This window comes from Macadamia integrifolia, chromosome 8, assembly GCF_013358625.1.
Source record: "Macadamia integrifolia cultivar HAES 741 chromosome 8, SCU_Mint_v3, whole genome shotgun sequence".
NCBI lineage: Eukaryota > Viridiplantae > Streptophyta > Magnoliopsida > Proteales > Proteaceae > Macadamia > Macadamia integrifolia.
Genome location: NC_056564.1, coordinates 7,154,642 through 7,173,814, shown reverse-complemented (window position 1 = coordinate 7,173,814; position 19,173 = coordinate 7,154,642). Strand labels below are relative to the sequence as shown.

Sequence of the window (19,173 nt, the reverse complement as noted above, 5' to 3'; positions counted from 1 at the left end):
GATCTAATTGCACCTATAAATTGACTTACCCAAAAAAAAAAAAAGTTGCACTTATAGAATGCCTTAAAGCACATAAATGATATATATACATAATTAAAGGGACCAACTTTCCATGAACATGTGATTAGATATTTACTCCCCAATCACAAGGTTGAAAATGTCTTTTCCCATGATAATTTTTGGTGAGGGGCTTCCTCCCTTACCGTGGATGAAGGGAAATTATTTCAATAGATAACCATGACACGAGAGTGCAATTTCCCACCAATTAAGGGATTGGAAAATAAAATAATTGAATTTTAGTGTGGAAAAAATGTGAGATGTCCATGAGGGATGTGAGAAGGCATGTGCAGGAATCTATACATAGTTATTAGCTTTTTTTTTTTTTTTTTGCTTTGTTCTGTTTTGTTTTTTGTTTTTAACTAATAAAATTCTAAAAATGGCAATTATGATATGACAAAATAAAATAAAATATTTCATAAGCCTTGATATTCTTCACAAATTTTTTTTTTGGTAAGAAGAGATTTTATTGATTTGAAACATGGAATAATAAGCTGCCAATATGCTATACACCATGTTAAGCTTTCCCAACTAGGGCATCTGCTACAGTGGAAGTGGAATTCTATTAAATGAAATTGACACAAAAGATGTAGAAAGATGATTCCATACACGTGGATCGTGTAAGAGATCATTCTCGTAAGCTCTCCATACCTTTTTCCATTATTTACTAATTGTTCCAAATTCCTCATTTGTGGTGCAAATTGCGATTCCCTTATGCCACCCGTTAAGAGAATATTCTCCAAAAAATTTCAGGTGGGTATGATTTTTTTCACCTAGCACCGAAAAAAAAAAACCCAATGTAGGGATCCTGATTCCGAACGCCCGATTATGAATTACGACTCCCTTCAACTTAAACAACAAAGAAAGGGAAAATGCTCCCTGATCTTTTGAGAGAGTGTATATAGGCATCAACAGACATTATTTTAGAAGTTTTAGAGAGGTAGGGGAGCCATTTGTTTATGGATCACTTGATAAGGGAGCGTTATTTTCCTTCAAGAGAAGGGAAGAATAACTTTTCTCGAGACCTTTCTACATGGAACACTCCTATGTGTCTATCTTTCTCTTCCTCATGTGAGGAGACATCTCTAACCCTTGTTTTGGAAAAAAAAAAAAATATTGGTGTAAACCACCATCTTAAACGGACAAGGCTTATCTATTGTGCAATAGAGGCAACAATTTAGATCCAACACCTTAAAGTATCTCAAGATACATACCTATTTGTTGAATGTTTCAAAATGTTGGATCTAAGCTGCCGCCTCTATTTCGCGGTAGAGGAGGCAGATCCCTCTTGAAGAGAAGGGAGAGAGCCCAATGGCAAGAGGCTAAAGAATTTGGTGGGCCTGATAGTCCGAATAGCGTGATCCCATACACGCTTTTTCATCCTTGCGATCGTGCACGTATATCGAACCCTTAGCGTGTGACCACGTGTTCATTTAACCGTCGACGAGATGTCCCTGGCAATCCTCGTCACGGGGCAGTCGCGCTCTCACAACAAAAGGCAGCCTCACATCTCGCTCTCTCTTCTCTCTCTATTTTCCTCCGTGCGAAGAAAGAGAATAAATACTTTTCTTGAGCTTTACGTTTCCTGATTCCTCCCTTCTCGAGTGTCTTACGTGAGTGTGAGTCTGTCCGAGCTCCGCGTTTATCTGGAAACCCTAGAATTTCTCACCTGATATCCGTCATATTCTTCACTTGTCGTGAATCATTCTAACTCATTGAGCTCCTCAGCTATTGCAGATCTCAGATGCTTTGGGGTCTACCAGGTCAGTCTGTTCAATCTCGTCGGGGCTTTTGCGGATTATAGCGATCATTTTTTTCTTTTCGTTACTTTTGAATTCATCTGATTAGTGTGATTTTGGACGTTTTCTTTTTTCTTTTTTTCAAAGGTGGCTGATGTTATTGACGATTAACGGGTTTTGACACAAATTTTTGAGTTCTTTTAGGGGTTTTTGGCTCATTCTCATTCATATTGATGATTTTGGTCGCAGAGCCGCAAATTCGCGACCGGATCCTCGGTAGTTTTTGTTATTCGTTGGATTCCGGAGGAACTATTTCATCTGGGTCGGTGAATTGCTTGGCAGCTTCTAGGGTTAATTTGGGTATGCGAAGGAAGTAATTTTCTGATTAATTTGAGTCTGTTCTCCAGGTCAAGGTCTGGGTCTCATGAGAATTGTTAGGGGGATGCAGAGATTGATTCGGGAGGAGCAGAAGGCGCTGGGCTGGAAAAAATCGTTCAGCCAAGGTATTGGCGTCACCGTTCCGAAGGCTAGGGCGCGTGATAAACTGCACACTTTCGACCTCTGAGTTTTTTAGGGAGATTGGGAAGCGAGAGTAGTTTCAGCCGGAAAGTGGAAATAGAACAAAGATGACTCGTATCTTGGTTCAGCGTGGCTCCTCTGGTTCTTCATCGAACCCTAGTCGGTCGTCCCTGCCTAGCTCTTCTTCGGCTCCTATACAGCAGCTCATCACACCGCAGCTTCCTTCTGCTGTCAAGGAAGAGGAACAGGAGGAGGTGCAAGAACCAGGGGCTTCTGATGATCTTCTGGACCTTTGTGGAAATGGAGATGATGATAAGACAGCGAAGACTGGTGAGTTATTGCTTGAATGCAATCAGTGTGGTCAAAACGAGGATGTGTCTGATGAATTTTTTAACAAGGAGAAAACTAGTGATGAGGATGCTATGGATATCGGGGTTGTCACGGACGAGTTGGGTAGTGTGCGGATTACAGAGAACCTCGAGTTAGAAGAAAATCAAGGATCGAGTGGTGGTTCTTCGCAAATTGTGTCTGGTAGCTCCTGTCCCCCTCCTCCTCCCCTTCCACCACCTAAGCCCCTGGTAGCAAACCCGAGTTCAAGGAGAGTTATTTTAGGCAATTCAAACACCAGTCGAATTGGTTCTTCTAGAAGAGCAGTGGCCTGGCCTGTTACAGCTCGGAATTCCCCATCTGGTTCACGTCCTTCTTCTCCCAGGCCCTATGGTGAAGGAGAGGGTTACAATAGTGCAGATGAACAGACTCCATGTTTTGGACCCTCTTATGATGATGCGGTAAGTTAGGGATGCTTTTTACCTGGCCAGAAATTATTTAATTATTTAACTCAGGATCTTTTTAATGACAACTTTCATCCAGAATGTGGAAACTTTGTAGTTAACTCTCTCGGAGACCCAAACTTGATGCCCAATGTTGGGTTTTCTTTTGTGTGTTTAACTAAATAGGTTGATTGTTTTCTTTTTCCGTTGCAATGGATCACTTGTGTAAAGGAAGTTTTCTGGCTTACTAAACTTGTGAGAAAACATTAAAGCTTTTGTTTTCATTTCAGGAGAGAGAACGCCAGTTTGAGATTGATATAAGACGAGCCAAGGGTTTAGAAGTTAGACGAATGATGGAGGATGGAAACTGCCTGTTTCGTGCTGTTGCAGATCAAGTGTATGGGGACACTGAAGCATATGATTTGGCTAGGCAATTGTGTATCGATTACATGGTATGCTCATGGAATTTTTTCCTTCAAAATAAACAGATCCTCTTGCCTTTTGGCTACTTAGATTTTTTTTTGGATCTCTGGTCATTGTTTAGCTAGTTTAATATCGTTGTGACTTAGTTGGGGAGAAACAGGTGCTTCAAGTGAGACATGTCAGCATCTAAAGTGGCATAATACTTGGCCTCACTGAGTTGTTATAGCATGAATTGTATTAGATATCTGTTTATAGATTTCCATTTCAGGATTTGATATCTAAGCACTTTTAACTCGAGCATCTGCAATTCATTATTAGGGAGGAAGTTATTTTTCATAAATCGGCTACAATATTATGGACCATGTATTAATGACTATAACTTAATGGTCATGATGCGGTGGAAGAGTATAAGAAGTCCTAATTGTTCTAAGATTTAAGATTTGTTGTTGCAAGAGGACAAAAGTTATAATTTTATTCACATAAATCCTTCTTATTCCAATAAGATTAGGAGTCGAGAGTTCTGGTCGACTCGACTCAGCCTTATTCCAATTAAATAGGGTCAGCTTCATGGATCCTTTCCCATCAATCAGCTCTATTCAAAGCTATACTTCTAACAAGGCAGCTATGCATTTCTTTCCTCATCACCTTTCCTAGTGTCATTTTAGGACTACCCTGGGTTCTTTTAGCTCCTTTAATCCAAATCAAATCACTCCTTTGTACTGGAGCATCTATATACCTCCACTGCTCATATCCATGCCGCATCAAACGACATTCTTGCAGCATATCATGTATAAGAGTTACTCCTAAATCAGCTCTAATATGATCATATCTTATTTTATTCTTTCTAGTTTTATCATTCACCTATCTCAACATCCTTATCTTAGCTATACTAGGTTTATCTATGTGATGTTTCTTTACTATCCAACGTTCAGCTTCACACATTTGCCGGTCGTATAATTGTCAATTGTCCTATAAAATTTACCTTTTCAAGTTTGAAAGGAATATGTTGATCACACAACAGTTGATGCTCCCACAACCTCATCCATTATATTTCAATTCTCTGTTTAACATTACCATCTATTTCTCCTTTATTTGTGATTGAGACCTCATTATCTGTTCTATTGTCACTGAAGTTACACAAGCCTTATCCCAACTTAATGGGGTCAGTTTCATGGATCTGAGCGAGGACAAAAAAAGAAAGAAAGAGTAATAGTGAAAGAAAACAAAACACAAAAGCATAATGAAGTAAAACATAGTTAGATGGGGTCTGCTATATGGATCCTAGCCCTCCAATCCTCACACCATATTGGCTGTTTTTGTTCTACTTATCTTCAAACATCTTGACCCCAAGGTTGATCTGCATAATTCCAACTCGGTGTTTATCCCTGCTTTAGTTTCATCTACCCAAACAATATCATAAGCAAAATGCATACATTAAGGGGTTCGATATGGAGTGTCTCTAGTAAATACATCTATGATTAGAGCCAAGGTTGCCAAGGTGTCACCTAGGCATCTACCGGCTCAGCCTGGATTGGCGCCTTGTTGGTGTTGCCTTAATTTTTTACCCTTCTCCATCGCCTTGGGTTGCCCTGTGCCTTGACAACTATGATTAGAGCAAACTAATATGGACTTAAAGTTGATCCTTGATGTAACTCAATTGTAATTGTGATTCACTACCTTGTTTCTCCATAGATCTTACACTAGTCACCACGCCATTATATATGTCTTTAACTATGTCTACATATTTAATTGAAACTTATCTTTTCTCTAATACCTGCCAAATTTTTTTTAATTGTGATTCACTACCTTGTCTACCCACAGATCTTACACTAGTCACCACACCATTATACATATATTTAAATATGTCCACATATTTAATTGAAACTTATCTTCTCTCTTATACCTGCAAAAAATTTTCTATGTCAATAAAGACCATATGGGGATCATTCTTACATTTTCTACATCTTTCGATGAGTCTCGTAAGGAAATAAATGACTTTTGTCGTTGATTTTCCTAGCATAAAACTAAAATGGTTATCTATAATTCTTTTTTCACGCGAGTTTCAATAACTCTCCTCATGATTGCATAGTATGACTCATAAGTTTTATGCCTATATAGTTATTATAACTTTGAATATCACCTTTATTTTTATAAATTGGAACAAATAATATAGTCTATCTTGCATAAGCCTATCACCGATTGTCCTCATTGTCTGAAGATCGTGAAAAAACACAATAAGAGGAATAGATGATGTAAACAATAGTTAAGAGATTTAGTAAGTTGATTGACTGTTGAAAGATTTAAAGGTAATTTTGGCACATGAAGGGTGGCGGACAAAGTCATGGATGAAATAGGTGAAATCTTTCCATGACCAGTCTTGTAGAAATAGTTTTTCCATCTCTCTTTAATGTCCTAATCCTTTATTAGTATTTTATCATATTCGTATTTACTGCATCTAACATGGTTGAAATCCTTACTTTTTCTTTCTTCGACAACAACAATAACAACAAAAACTACTCGGCCTTTTCCTAGTTAAATGGGATCGGCTATGTAGATCCGTAAGCAGGTAAATAAAAAGAAAGAGTGGGGACAAAAAACAAAAGAAAAAGGAAAGAAACATTGCAACACCGCAAGGACATCCCACCTAAAAGCGGTTGGCTACATGTATCTTTGCCCTTCAAACAACTTTGTTTGAGGTCATACTAGAGTTGAGACTAAGCATCTGCATTTCATTCCTTGCAACATCATCAATGGTCATTTTAGGCTTGCTCCTAGCTCTTTTAGCTCTTTCTATTCAGATCTCATTCCTCCTTATTGGGGCATCTCGAGTCCTTTGTTGAACATGGCCATACCACCATAAACGCGATTCTCAGAGCTTGTCCTAAATCGGCCCTGAATTAGCTCTAACCCAGTCTTTTTGTACTCTCTTTGAGGTTTGCCACACATCCATCTCAGCATCCTTATCTGCGCAACACTCAGCTTGTCTATATTACGCTTCTTGATTGCCCAACATTCCTCTCTATATATCAAAGCTGGTCTTACGACATTCCTCTAGAACTTTCCTTTAGACTTTAGCGGAATACGTCAACTGCACAACACTTTGTATGCATCGCTCCACTTTATCCATCTTACTTTAATTTTGTGAGAGACATTGTCTTCTATATCATCTTCCTTGTTTATGGTTGACCCTGAATATTGATTTTGATTATAGTCACTTTGTCATCTCTCTCTCTCTCTCTCTCTCTCTCTCTCTCTCTCTCTCTCTCTCTCTCACAAGTTTCACCATTTTGTCATCCATCGCTGTGTGACTAAAGTTACACACCATGTATTCCTTTTTTGTTCTACTTATCTTGAGACCTCTTGACTCCAAGGTATTTCTCCGTAGGTTTGTCGTTAATCCCAGTTATGGTTTCATCCTCTAGGACAATATCATTTGCAAAAAGCATACACCACATAACCTCACCTTGAATATTCATGGTTAGCTCATCCAAGGTAAGAGTAAACAAATACAGGTTGCAAGTGCTCTTCGTTTCCCTCATTTTAGCTATTTTATAGATTGCTCTTTTTTTTTTTTTTTCCTTTTCTTTTTCTTTGATTTGTATCACCGACTTCTACTCTCATGTTAGGCAGAAGAGGAGTCAAATTCTTGTAAAGATCCTTATATTCCTTCGTCGTTGCTTTTCTCACAATCTTCTTAACTTTGTTTCTAGCAAATTTATACTTTTTAAAATTCTCTTTATTGTTAGTCCTTTGCCATGTCTTCAAACTTGATTTTTTAGTCTTAATGGCAGCTTGAAACTCATCATCCCACCAAGTTTGCCTAGGGGATCGTCATTTTCCTTTAGATTTGCATGGGTCTTCTTTAGCAGCATTTTTTATGCCATTAGTCATCTCGTTCCACATTATATTAGTGTGTGCATCAAAGTCCCACGTTGCTTGTTTGACCTAAATATAGTAAATGATTTGAAGTTCGCTTTTTGGGCTCCACTACCTTATCCTGGGGCAAGTAATCTCATGTCTTGCGACTCGGTGTTTTGAGACACGTTCTATGACCACTAATCCATGTTGTGTTGTTACACTTTTCTCCTTTTAAGCTCCATCACGTTATCTTGGGACAAGTAATCTCACATGTCTTAAGACTTGGTGCTCTTTAGACATGTATCTATGACAACACTAATCTATGTTGTGTGGTTACTGGTTAGGCTTTTCTTATTATAACCTTACAATCCTTACATAGCAACCTATCAGTCCTTATAGTTAGAAAGAAATCTATTTGGCTACTATATGCCCACTTTGATGGTGTTACTAAATGTTTTTCTCTCTTTTTAAAGTATATGTTTACTATGGATACATCATAAGCCACTGAAAAATCTAAAACTGACGCCCCCTTATTTCTTTATCATTTACCATATCCTCCATGAATTCTTTAATAACCTCTACTATCTCTTCCAACATGACCATTTAGATCTCCTCTATAACAATACTTTTCTCATTGACTAAAACCTTGCACTAATCCATCCATGTGTTCCAAAATTGTCTCTTGCTATTTTCACCCCATCCTATTTAGGGTGCATGAGTGCTAGTTATATTGAATATTGATAACCTCTTTCTTCAACAGAAGCTTGATGGATACAATCCTATCATAAATTATTTTAATATCCACATCATTTTTTAAATCTTAATCCATTATTATACCCACCCCAATCCTCTTACTTTTATCAAGGTTTAAAGTATTGGGCATCATATTGGAAGGGTGATTTTAAGAGGCGTATTGTATAGGAAAGAAGCAAGATATGCTAATGATACGTATGGAAATGGTGAAGAAACATATCGAAATGTTTAGGATATATGCAAAATCAATTTGAAGCATAAAACACCAGAAATAAGTAATATGTAAAATATATCATGTATAAAAAGGAGAACAAAGTATGATAAGACAAGTACATTCTGATGTAGATAAGTCACTTAGGCTTATTTTATTGCAAATGAACATTGGGTTGTGTTATATATGTGTTGGGCCTTTGATCTAATGGGTTTTCCTTGAAATATGCCACTTTAATCATTCAATGGGCCTATAATATTGGTAGAGGTAGGAAAACAAGATTTAATTTATTTGTTTAATTAGTTGTTATTTAATTCAATAAAGGCCCATTAGGCTATTGGTTGGTTGGTTGTAAAGTTCTATATGGACTATTAGTTAGTCCTACTCCATGTTGGAGTCATATAAAACCAAGTCCTAGTCCTAGTCCTAGTCCTAGTCCTAGTTTGAATTCCTAGTTGTAGTAGGACTGTCTAGCCCTATTAGGAAACTAGTTCCTAGTTGTAGTAGGATTGTCTAGTCCTATTGGGAAACTAGCTCCTAGTAGTAGTTTGATTGCTATTCTGCCTTCTATAAATAGAGGAGTCTATGTACTCATAATGGCATATTTGAATAAAGAATAATTACAGTCAATTGTTTAGAACAACCGGGATAGCTGTGGGTGAGAAGCCCGGGCCGAGACAGCCGCTCCTCCCCCACTTTTCCCTTTGTTTTTTCTTGTCTAAAGCTCTCTATTGTATCTTAAAGTTACTGATGTTGAAGTATACGACTGTTGTGGGTATTCAGAAGTTCAGATCTGTCCAAGTTACAAACCAGAATTGATTCTCTCCTGAAGCCTGCGATTATTTCTCCTAGGTCAAAAAATCAAGAAAACTTGTAACTTCACAACCAGCCGTCAGAATGCTCTCAACTTTGGGGGTTTTTGTACCCTCCCTAGGGACTATCTACGCCCAAGAGTGCAGCTCAATTGGACTCTCACAGACCTGGTCGCACCTCTCTCTCTCCATCTCTATAACAGGTCTTCCTCTCTCCTATCGGATTGTTTTTTGGGCTGGTTTTGCTCCTATATGGGTATTGTATCCTTGGGGGTTTATTTGATGGTCTTATTTCTTTGTTTCTTGCTCCTATTTGTATTGTTTGGGGTTATAAACTGCTGGGGTAGTTTCTTGTAATCTACTCCTGCATTAAGTGGTATTAGAGCTCTGGTTGAAGAAAGCTTCAAACAATCTATCAGAGCCTAACCGAAGATGGTTCCATCAGTTCATTACTTTGTTGGACAAAGGGATATGTTCGACACCCTTAATTGGCTAGATTCTCTGGAGGAATACTTTAACTACTATAACTTGACAGAGACACAAAAGCCTCGATATGCTTGTTCCCGATTGGTTAGCTGTGCTCGAGAATGGTGGAGAATCTATGAAAAGCAACTCAAAGTTCGAGGACATGAGCCTAGGATTTGGGAAGAGATGAAGTATGAGTTAGCGACCTAATATCTCCCTGCATTTATCCAAAGAAGTCTCTTCCCTCTAAAAGATTCCCATCAGAATACATCTACTGTTGTCCAATCTAATGATCAGTCATGTTATTTTCATGGGGAATTCCTTGAATGGATGCATGAATTGGACATGTACTTTGACAACTACAACTTAACAGAGACACAAAAATGCCAATATGCATGTTTTCAGATGAGTGATTGTGTTTGAATGCAATGGAGAGTCCTTGAAAGGCAACTTCAAGCTCAAGGATGTAAACCTAGAACGTGGGACGAGATGCCGTATGAGTTAGCAGGCATGTACCTATTTGAGCATGAACGAAGCAGGTACTTCCTTCCACCAGATGTCCAAAAGTCACCCACAATTGACCAGAGCATGAAAGAACCAACATCATCTAATACAAAGGAGCAACAAGAGAAGACACCTCTGACCAATGAACTAGAGTCAAAGGTTGAGGTTAGTGTTAAAATTTTTTCAACCATTCCTATTGTTGAGGAAGAACTAGTAATTGATGTTCCCATCAACGAGACTCATGTGAAAGAAGTCGAAAATAGCAAGGTTGCCACAATGGACAATGAGGTTGAGACTGAGAAACTTGATACTACAACAACTGTGATGATTGTGAACAGCCAAGAGGAAGATCCTAAGGAGTTCAAGAATGAATTTATGTTTGAATCATCAATGGAACCGGTTGGGAACCACCAGGTAGATGAACCAAAAGAGCTTTATGCTGCATTGAAGTTAGAAGAGATCGAAGGTGCATATGTAGATGACCCTATGGATGCATCCGAAGATGTTGAAGTCGAGCATGTGGAGTTTGTCATCCCAATAATGTATCTTGAAGATCGAGCTCCTCACATTCTAGACTACATCTTTATTATCAAAGAGCTACCTGAATTTTTCTTCAGCTTGAAGAGATACGTGCACCATGATATAATCACCCTCACACTCTACAAAATTCGAGGATGAATTTTTTCTAAGAGAGGGCGAGTTGATATAGATAAGTCATTTAGGCTTACTTGATTGCAAATAAACATTGGGTTGTGTTATATATGTGTTGGGCCTTTGATCCAATGGGTTTTCCTTGACATAGGCCACTTTAATGGGCCTAAAATATTGGTAGAAGGTAGGAAAACGAGATTTAATTTATTAGTTTAATAGTTGTTATTTAATTCAATAAATGCCCATTTGGCTATTGGTTGGTTGTAAAGTCCTATATGGACTATTAGTTAGTTAGTCTTACTCCATGTTGGAGTCATAAAGTGAAGTCCTAGTCCTAGTCCTAGCTTGAATTCCTCGTTGTAGTAGGAGTGTCTAGTCCTATTAGAAAACTAGCTCCTAGTTGTAGTAGGAGTGTCTAGTCCTATTAGAAAACTAGCTCCTAGTTGTAGTAGGAGTGTCTAGTCCTATTGAGAAACTAGCTCCTAGTAGTAGTTTGATTGCTATTCTGCCCTCTATAAATAGACGAGTCTATATACTCATAATGACATATTTGAATAAAGAATAATTACAGTCAATTGCTTAGAACAGTCGGGATAGCTGTGGGTGAGAAACCCAGGCCGAGACAGCCGCCCCTCCCCCACTTTTCCCTTTGTTTCGTCTTGTCTAAAGCTTTTTATTTTATCCTAAAGTTACTACTGTTGAAGTATACGATTGTTGTTGAGTATTCAGAAGTTCATATCTGTCCAAGTTACAAACCAAAATTGATTCTCTCTCCTGAAGCCTCCGATTATTTCTTCTAGGTCAGAAAATCAAGAAAGCTTGTAACTTCACAACCAGCCGTCAGAATGCTCTCAACTTTGGGGGTTTTTGTACCCTCCCTAGGGACTATCTACGCCCAAGAGTGCAGCTCAATTGGACTCCCACAGACCTGGTCGCACCTCTCTCTCTCCATCTCTATAACAAGTCTTCCTCTCTCCTATCGGATTGTTTTTTGGGCTGGTTTTGCTCCTATATGGGTATTGTATCCTTGGGGGTTTATTTGATGGTCTTATTTCTTTGTTTCCTGCTCCTATTTGTATTGTTTGGGGTTATAAACTGCTGGGAGAGTTTCTTGTAATCTACTCCTGCATTACATTCGATTTATTATATATAAAGGATGATGTTTCTTACATGTACTAATACCAAATTTTTTTAGGTATTGTATCGGTACCTTAAAGATATGATACATATTGGTTGATATAATAGGATGCTTAAAACCTTGCTTTTATCCTGAGTATACCAGAGTTTATAGTCATCCTAATCCTTAATGTTTTCTTACCCTTACACCTAGTCTTTTGGATTGGCTTTTTTATCGCACTCCTCCATGGTGCGAGAACCTTTGCCCTACTTGTCACCACACCTGGCATTGAAGCAGTGCGGGGGTGATGCCTAGGTGTCTGATGCCTTGGGTCACCGATGCTGTGACAACTAGCTAATCCTTGCTCAGTATTCGCTACACCTGGGTCAAAGGGTAGCTAGTCACTTCTGGGGGAAAACAGTGGCGTGTATAAGGTTGAAAATGTAAGGTTCTAGGATCCATGCAAAATGAATTTGGCTAGTTTTTTTTTTTTTGGGGCGGGGGGTGGTGGGGTGCCGATTTGATGCCCCAACCCTCCTCTCCTTTATCCGGGCTTGGGACCGGCAGCATAAAACACTAGCGGAGTTGAGTGTCCTAATCCACTAGGTTAGAATAAGCCTAGTTCTGCACTAGTACAGTGCTAAGTAATTCAAATCAGGTAGGAATAAAGAAGCGAAAATAATAACAATTCTCGAGTCAGATTTAGTTTGAAAGAGAATTTAATAACTCATCTAAGCGGATCTGTTACTTCAGTCCAATGTTAATCAGAGGTAGCTGACCTGTTTAGTGTAGTTTCTGCGATTTAATGTTGTATGCATAGTTTAGGACTGAAGATGTAAGTAGAACAATTGCCGAAAAATAAAACGGATGCAAATTAACAAATGATTGCTAATGAAGGTTCGAAATCCCGTTTTGTTTTGGTGTTTCGGTGGGTTCAGAAATTGAAGTTTCGTTTCGGCGAAATTTCGGCCGAAATGGTGTATTTTTTTTTTGTTTGTTTCGGTGGTCAAACGATCATATTTTGACCTGAAACTTGGTGGGTAACTTATTTTAAGGTTAATAAATATTCTTAGAACATAAAAATGCAAAAATATTAGGACATGACATTGTTTTAGAGTTGCACCTTTGTTTGGCAGCAACTGTCGAACTGTTTTAAAAATTTTACCTGATTTTGGAGAAAGAAATTTACCTTTCCTAAGCTTTGAATGTGTAGATCTTGTAGGAGTCCAATGGAAATTAAAATGTGTGATGATGTGGCTAATTAGAGGCTTGTTGGAGATTTGGAGTGTTTTTCCTTCAAAATATGCAAATGGAACCGAAAGCACCGAGACAGTTGAAATTTTGACCGAAATACCAAAATTTTGACGGAGATACCGAAATTTACACATGGAATGTACCGAGACAGGCGAGATACCGAAACGATATCGAAATTTTGACCGAAATATTGTACAAATGTTATTTTGGGTCTTACTTCGTTTCCACAGGAAAAAAAGAAAAACTGAAATTCAGAAATTTCCATGAGATTTCGAACCATGCTGCTAATACATTTGAGAGATCAATGGCCGATGGTTTTTCCTTCAAACCTCCCAATAATTAAATAAATAAATAAATAAAAGTACAAGCAAAGATCCAGAATCCTTATTGAAAATATTTAACCCTACTAACAATGGAATTCTGTTGACCCAGATTGGGTCTTTTGAGATAGCTGCTATTTTGACTGAACATCTCATTAGCAAATTAGACTATTTAATAATTGACGCAAGTATTATGAACTTCGTATTGCCCATAGGGGCCAGCAAGTCAAATTTGAATGGTTCACACTTCTGTTAGGTGGATGAACGGAAGGGGAGAGCCACTTGGAAGTTCTCCTTGATTCAAAAAGTGAGAATTCTTGGGTAGGGAGGAAATGTTATATTTTACTAGAAACAGCAAGCAGGATGCTCTTGGCTGAAGATCTAGCTGAGGGTGGAGTGGCCAAGGTCATTATTATGTGGGATATCCTATTTTATAGTGCTGATTAGGTGCAGGAGTTCTTCTGTCATGTTTGTATCTGCTCTTAGGAGATCAGTTGGCTTTTCTGATGCAATCTGTTGGTTACTCATCAGTTACTCTCGAAGAGTAACCAATTATGGACCATGTAACTCAATTATTGGCTTTAGGAATTGACCCATGACAATTTACACTGAACAAAAATTAAACTCAGAACTAAACGTAACCCAACACTTTCCTTTTGGCCAGAATAAATTAAGTGTTCTCCCTGCCCTGAACTAATTATGGACCATGCACTAGTGTAGAACTAGGATTATTCTATCAGGGCACCTACTCATATGGCAGACTTTGGAGAGGTTGGAGAAGGATAGAATGCAGCAATCATTGCTCCACCTTCAATTTTAAGTTAGCAAGGCAAAGTTAGTGGCACTCTTTGATGTACGAATGATGCAATTGCTGTGGGGTGGCTAGAACGTGCAACCTATCTCACCTCAAACTGCTGGGTTCATTAAGGTGTAATAAGAGGCTTGGGAAACATTACATTATGCTCAAACGAACGTTGGTTAATGCTGTGAACATTTGTGTCGTATGTCTGTTCTATTTTCGTCTTTTTTATCACTTGTCTCATTGAGTTTTTGCTCTTGCCTGGGCATGCCTGACGCAGCAGCGCTCCGATGGATCGACCCAAACCTACTCCAGAACCTGGACCAAGACCCATATCCAATTTGGGTTCCAAGTTACTAATTTGGATTCAAGTTTAATAGAATATTCTAGGATTTTATTTTTATTTGAGAATATTTGTTTCCTATTTGAGTCCTTATTTGCTTCTAATTATGTTAGCCTAGGTGTAGGAGATTTTTATTTCTATCTTAGTCTTTGATTTTAATTAGAAGGTTTTAATTTTATATTAGTATATATTAGACATGTAATTGATGGGAAGAGAAGTTGATTAATGAAGAATGAATTGAGTTGTGAACCCCCTGCGTGGCTGTCTTCTCCCCCCCTTTCCTTCTTAGATCTCTTCTTTCCCCCTTCTCTCTCTTATTTCTTCCTTGTCCAGCGAGGCACCCCCCTTCCTCTTCTTCTTCCCTGCGATCTCCCTCTCTCTCCTCTTCTCCTGTCTTTCTTCCTCTTGGTTCTCTCTTCTGTTCTGGTTCTCAGTTACTGCGTTCTTAGCAGTCCAGGTACTGAACCTCTCCCCTATTGATTCTTCACCCTTCCATCTCAGTTTCTAGTAATTGAGCCGATACCCAAGGGCGACCCAGGTTGCCAAATCTGGAACCCATTAGCTCCCTGAACTGAGATTCCTAACCTGAAATCAGGTCTGGTTCTGTCCTATCACCAACAGCAGTTTCAGGTAATTTGTTTTCATGATTCAAGCACTGTTTCAGTGGATTATTATTACTTGGGCTGCGTGAAGGAATGGGCTGTGAATCTGCTTCCAAAATCAGGGCTCAAGTCGATCTTGCATGAGGGATTTTTGGTTGTTCAAACTCTCTTCTCTCCTGCTGGTTCTATCGCCTGTAACCTCTCCCCAAGGTTGAAGACAACTTATGTTCTTCTCCTTAATGAGGTAATTAATGCCCTTTACCCCACCATTCATATTGCCCTTCCCTTTCTTGGTATTTTACACCTTGCCATTGAATTCTGCCCATTCCAATATTGCCCTCTCACCATATGATTCACCTCTTCTTTCATTTTTTTTTTCCTTTGTCTATTATTCTTCGTCCTTTGTGTTTCCAAAATACCCTTACTTTTCTCCCTTTTTTTACCTCCAACCTTGGCCTTAGTTTTGCTTCTTAATTTACCCCTTCACAATAATTCCGAATTCCCTCTATACCCCACCATTTGCTTGAACCTCCATTTACCCTTTAAGATTCCTTTTTATTTACAAGTCTGTCACCCTATTACAAGAGTCCTAATATTTACAATTTTGCCATTCTATTTTTGGGTTGTGCCGTTGAATATTTAAGTGGGCCCACATCCAATCGGGTTGGTTCTTTTGCCTGTTGTGCTAGATGCTAGATTCAACTGTGTGTAGTGTGGTTATCCACAACCTGTCTGTGGTTGGGTCTTCTTTCTTTAGTTAAAGTTTTTGTAATCTCCTAATGTGTTCAAATCTGACTGTAGGATCTGGTTCAAACTGTTAAGGGTTTATTCTTCTTCCGTGTTAGCTCACTTGTCCAGAGTTTTAGTCACATCAGACTTGCCTTTTCTCTGTTCAATTAAGTCTCAGTTACTGGTTTTGGTTCCTATTTCCTGTGATTCTAAATTTACATGCAGGTTTTGAACCCTAATCATTGGTTGATTATAATACACCATTAGTCAGCTTCCTCAAATTTATATACACTCTCTTTTCTTACTCCGGAGTTGTGTGCATATTAGTCTTCAAATCAAAAGGTTTGGTGCTCTATGCAAAGCCCCTACACACAGTCACACCCAACAAGCACACTTTTATTTTGCAGGCAGTGTAGCTTTTCTTTAATTTAAGTCGTATATGATAATATGAACTTATGAATATGACAATGATTGATCATTTGATCCATCTCCTGTTTATCTTCTTGATGGATATTATGCCATTTATTAATTGGAAATTGTCTTTGCACATTGGAAGGTTGAAGCACGATGATTTACCTACTCAGAATTAAGTGTTATACTGTTATTGACAATAAATGTTATTCTGTTCAGTTGCGGAATTTTTTTATCTTAAGTTTTGATATATTATGATCTTAAGGTGGTTATATCGTCATGTTTTTAATTCATTCAATTTTCTGGTCAAATATTATGGTTGTGCTTTCTAATTGTTCTTAGATCTTTCCAAGTGTTACATGCTGATATTTTGTTTATTTTGATTCAGGAGAGGGAGAGGGATCACTTCTCCCAATTTATAACAGAAGGTTTCACATCTTATTGTAAGAGGAAGAGGCGAGACAAGGTACAGCTTCTTAGCTTATGTTGGCTGCCCATGCATTCATTCCTCTATTCTTGAACAAGAATTGGATTCTTTTTGTTATAGACCACATATTACATTATTCTGTGAGCTTAAAATGGTGATTTACCGCAGTGTTTCCAGCTTCTTTTTGGGTGTGTACCTTGCCTCCCTTCTCTTCTTAAGAATTGCCTATGGAAACAAAATCGAAATGTCTAAATCAGTCACTAGTGGTTCAAGTGAACCTGCTGAATTGTTGTACAGAACTGTTGTCTTGATGGAAAGTTTTTATTTAAAGGGTGTGTGGTTGATGATTTCGATAGCTTATTAGAATACTTTGTTTCTTGTCTCGCTGGTCGTTCTTCACCATTGTTAAATCTCAGGATAGCTGAATAAGTATTTTGGTGTCTAAGGTTTGGTTATTTGGTGTGACCAAGGAATTGAATTGAATATTGTCTCGAAAAATCCTAGATCAGCTATAGCCGGATTCATTTTGCCTAGCTGTTAATGGACTGGTGATGATTACCCCATGTAATGTTGTCTGCTGTGCTATCTTTGCCACGTCTAATAGACTTTCTGGAAGTAATGAATGGTTTATTGGGACAGGTGTATGGAAACAATGTGGAGATCCAGGCTCTATCTGAAATGTACAATCGTCCTATCCATATTTATTCGTACAGCACAGGTGCTAATCTAATTGACATGACTAAAACATTTTTACTGAAACTGGCTATTGCAATTGCTCACTAACACACTATTGATGCAGAACCTATCAACATTTTTCATGGTAGCTACAGTACAGATAGTCCTCCTATTCGTTTAAGCTATCATCATGGTAATCATTACAATTCACTTGTTGATCCACGCCGATTGACAATTGGTGCAGGCCTTGGATTCAGCAGTCTCCGTGGGGTGAGCTTTTCACATGGCTAACCATTTATTTTTAATTCATATCTCCTATGCTAATGGTTTTATCTTTAATAATGTGCATTCTTTGGTTCACAGACAAACATTGATAAAGATCAAGTAAAGGCTGCTATCAGAGCTCAACAAGATCAGCAGATTGATAATGCAAGTACCTTGATTTATTGATTTATCCCATCCTTTGTTTTAAGATAATGGGGCAGTGAACCAATTTGTTGGTGATGAATTAAATTGGCATTTGTCATAACATGTTAGTGATGAATTTGCATCTACTTTTAAATTATGTCTCATAACAGGCTCTTCTTGCTGAGGGACGATTTTACTCAGATCTTGAGCTCACTGAAAAAGAAATTGAGCGCACGGTGATGGAGGCTTCACGGTCAGAGTATCTTGCTAATGACAAGTTCAGGCAGCAGGTTGGCTTCAGGGAGTCTTCCACTTCTAGTGCTGAGCCATCATCTTCGGGAGCTAGTGAGTAGTAAATTTTATATCATCAATTTTGCAATTTAGAGGGGTTAAAATTGTTCTCCCTTTGTTCCTAAAAGCTAATTTGCCTTTGCAATATAACTATAAGTTCCCTGTCTAAACTGGAAAATTTCCTCTTAACCTACATTCCTCCAACCCCCTCATTAATATTAAGGAAGTTTCAAGCTCTCTGTTTTGTTTCTGACAAATGTGTGGGTACAGTGACAGGACCATCGAGGAGGGAGTCGAAGGTGGAATCTGGGACACCCAGATCTTTTCCTGATACTGTTCTTAGTAGCAGCATGGAGATGGTTTTGGCGATGGGGTTCAGTTATTTGCAAGTAATTGAAGCTTATAGCATTTTCGGGGATGATGTGGATTCGGTGGTTTGCTACCTATTAGAGACGGACAGTAGTAGTAGACGCAAAGGGAAGGCAGCGGAATGAGCTGAAGTAGGACCAATGATAAATGTAATGGCTTAATCTGGATTAGTGTAGTAAGTTAAAAGAGACTGATTTGTCATGTGGAACTCTATATAAATGTTAAAAGAACAATTAGAGTAATAAAAGATGATGGATATATATCTATTTAAAGATGGGAGCATCAACTTGGTGGATGCGTTGCTCCACCTCTTTACCACTTCGTCTGCCTTGGGGTGAGATGTGTCTGCCAAACCCTAACCCCATCTTACATGCCATGTGGCAGAAACAGTCCCACCTAATCTCTCTCTCTGTACATGTTGTGATATTAGTAGTAAGCGTCTCCTAAAGTCCAACCAAAAAAAAAAAAAAGAAACCTTAACGGAGCGAGGGGATATGTTGATTTTGAGGGGAATTTAGAGGGTGTGGGAAATGAAATTTTCAAACTTGAATTTTTTTTTTTATAATCATTAGATCATGTGGTAAAATTTTTAGGGCATCCATATTATGAGTCTGGGAATAGGTATGATTCAAAAGAAATTATCTCAGAAAGAAAGTAAAGAAGATG

At 38.4% G+C, this 19,173-nt stretch overlaps 1 protein-coding gene across 3 annotated transcripts; it reads left to right on the top strand.

Annotated features, from left to right (window-relative positions):
- Positions 1-1,589: 1,589 nt before the first annotated feature.
- On the top strand, positions 1,590-18,779 carry LOC122087143 (OVARIAN TUMOR DOMAIN-containing deubiquitinating enzyme 6). Of its 3 annotated transcripts, none has more exons than XM_042656150.1 (10): positions 1,590-1,820; positions 2,046-2,118; positions 2,204-3,103; positions 3,376-3,537; positions 16,726-16,803; positions 17,404-17,482; positions 17,564-17,709; positions 17,803-17,868; positions 18,018-18,192; positions 18,409-18,779. In XM_042656150.1, the coding sequence occupies exons 3-10, from the start codon at positions 2,423-2,425 to the stop codon at positions 18,630-18,632; spliced, it is 1,611 nt and encodes a 536-aa protein (XP_042512084.1). In that variant the 5' UTR covers positions 1,590-1,820; positions 2,046-2,118; positions 2,204-2,422; the 3' UTR covers positions 18,633-18,779. The 3 variants fall into 3 exon arrangements, with proteins under 3 accessions (XP_042512084.1, XP_042512086.1, XP_042512085.1); XM_042656152.1 differs by having other exon boundaries at positions 1,944-2,118; XM_042656151.1 differs by having other exon boundaries at positions 2,046-3,103.
- The last annotated feature ends 394 nt before the right edge of the window (positions 18,780-19,173 follow it).

Bases quoted from the DNA above. Each gene is read 5' to 3' on its own strand.
- LOC122087143 (XM_042656150.1), top strand. From the start codon at position 2,423: ATGACTCGTATCTTGGTTCAGCGTGGCTCCTCTGGTTCTTCATCGAAC. The intron at 3,538-16,725 runs GTATGCTCATGG...ATTTTGATTCAG, and splicing joins AATTGTGTATCGATTACATG to GAGAGGGAGAGGGATCACTT. The intron at 16,804-17,403 runs GTACAGCTTCTT...TTATTGGGACAG, and splicing joins AGAGGAAGAGGCGAGACAAG to GTGTATGGAAACAATGTGGA.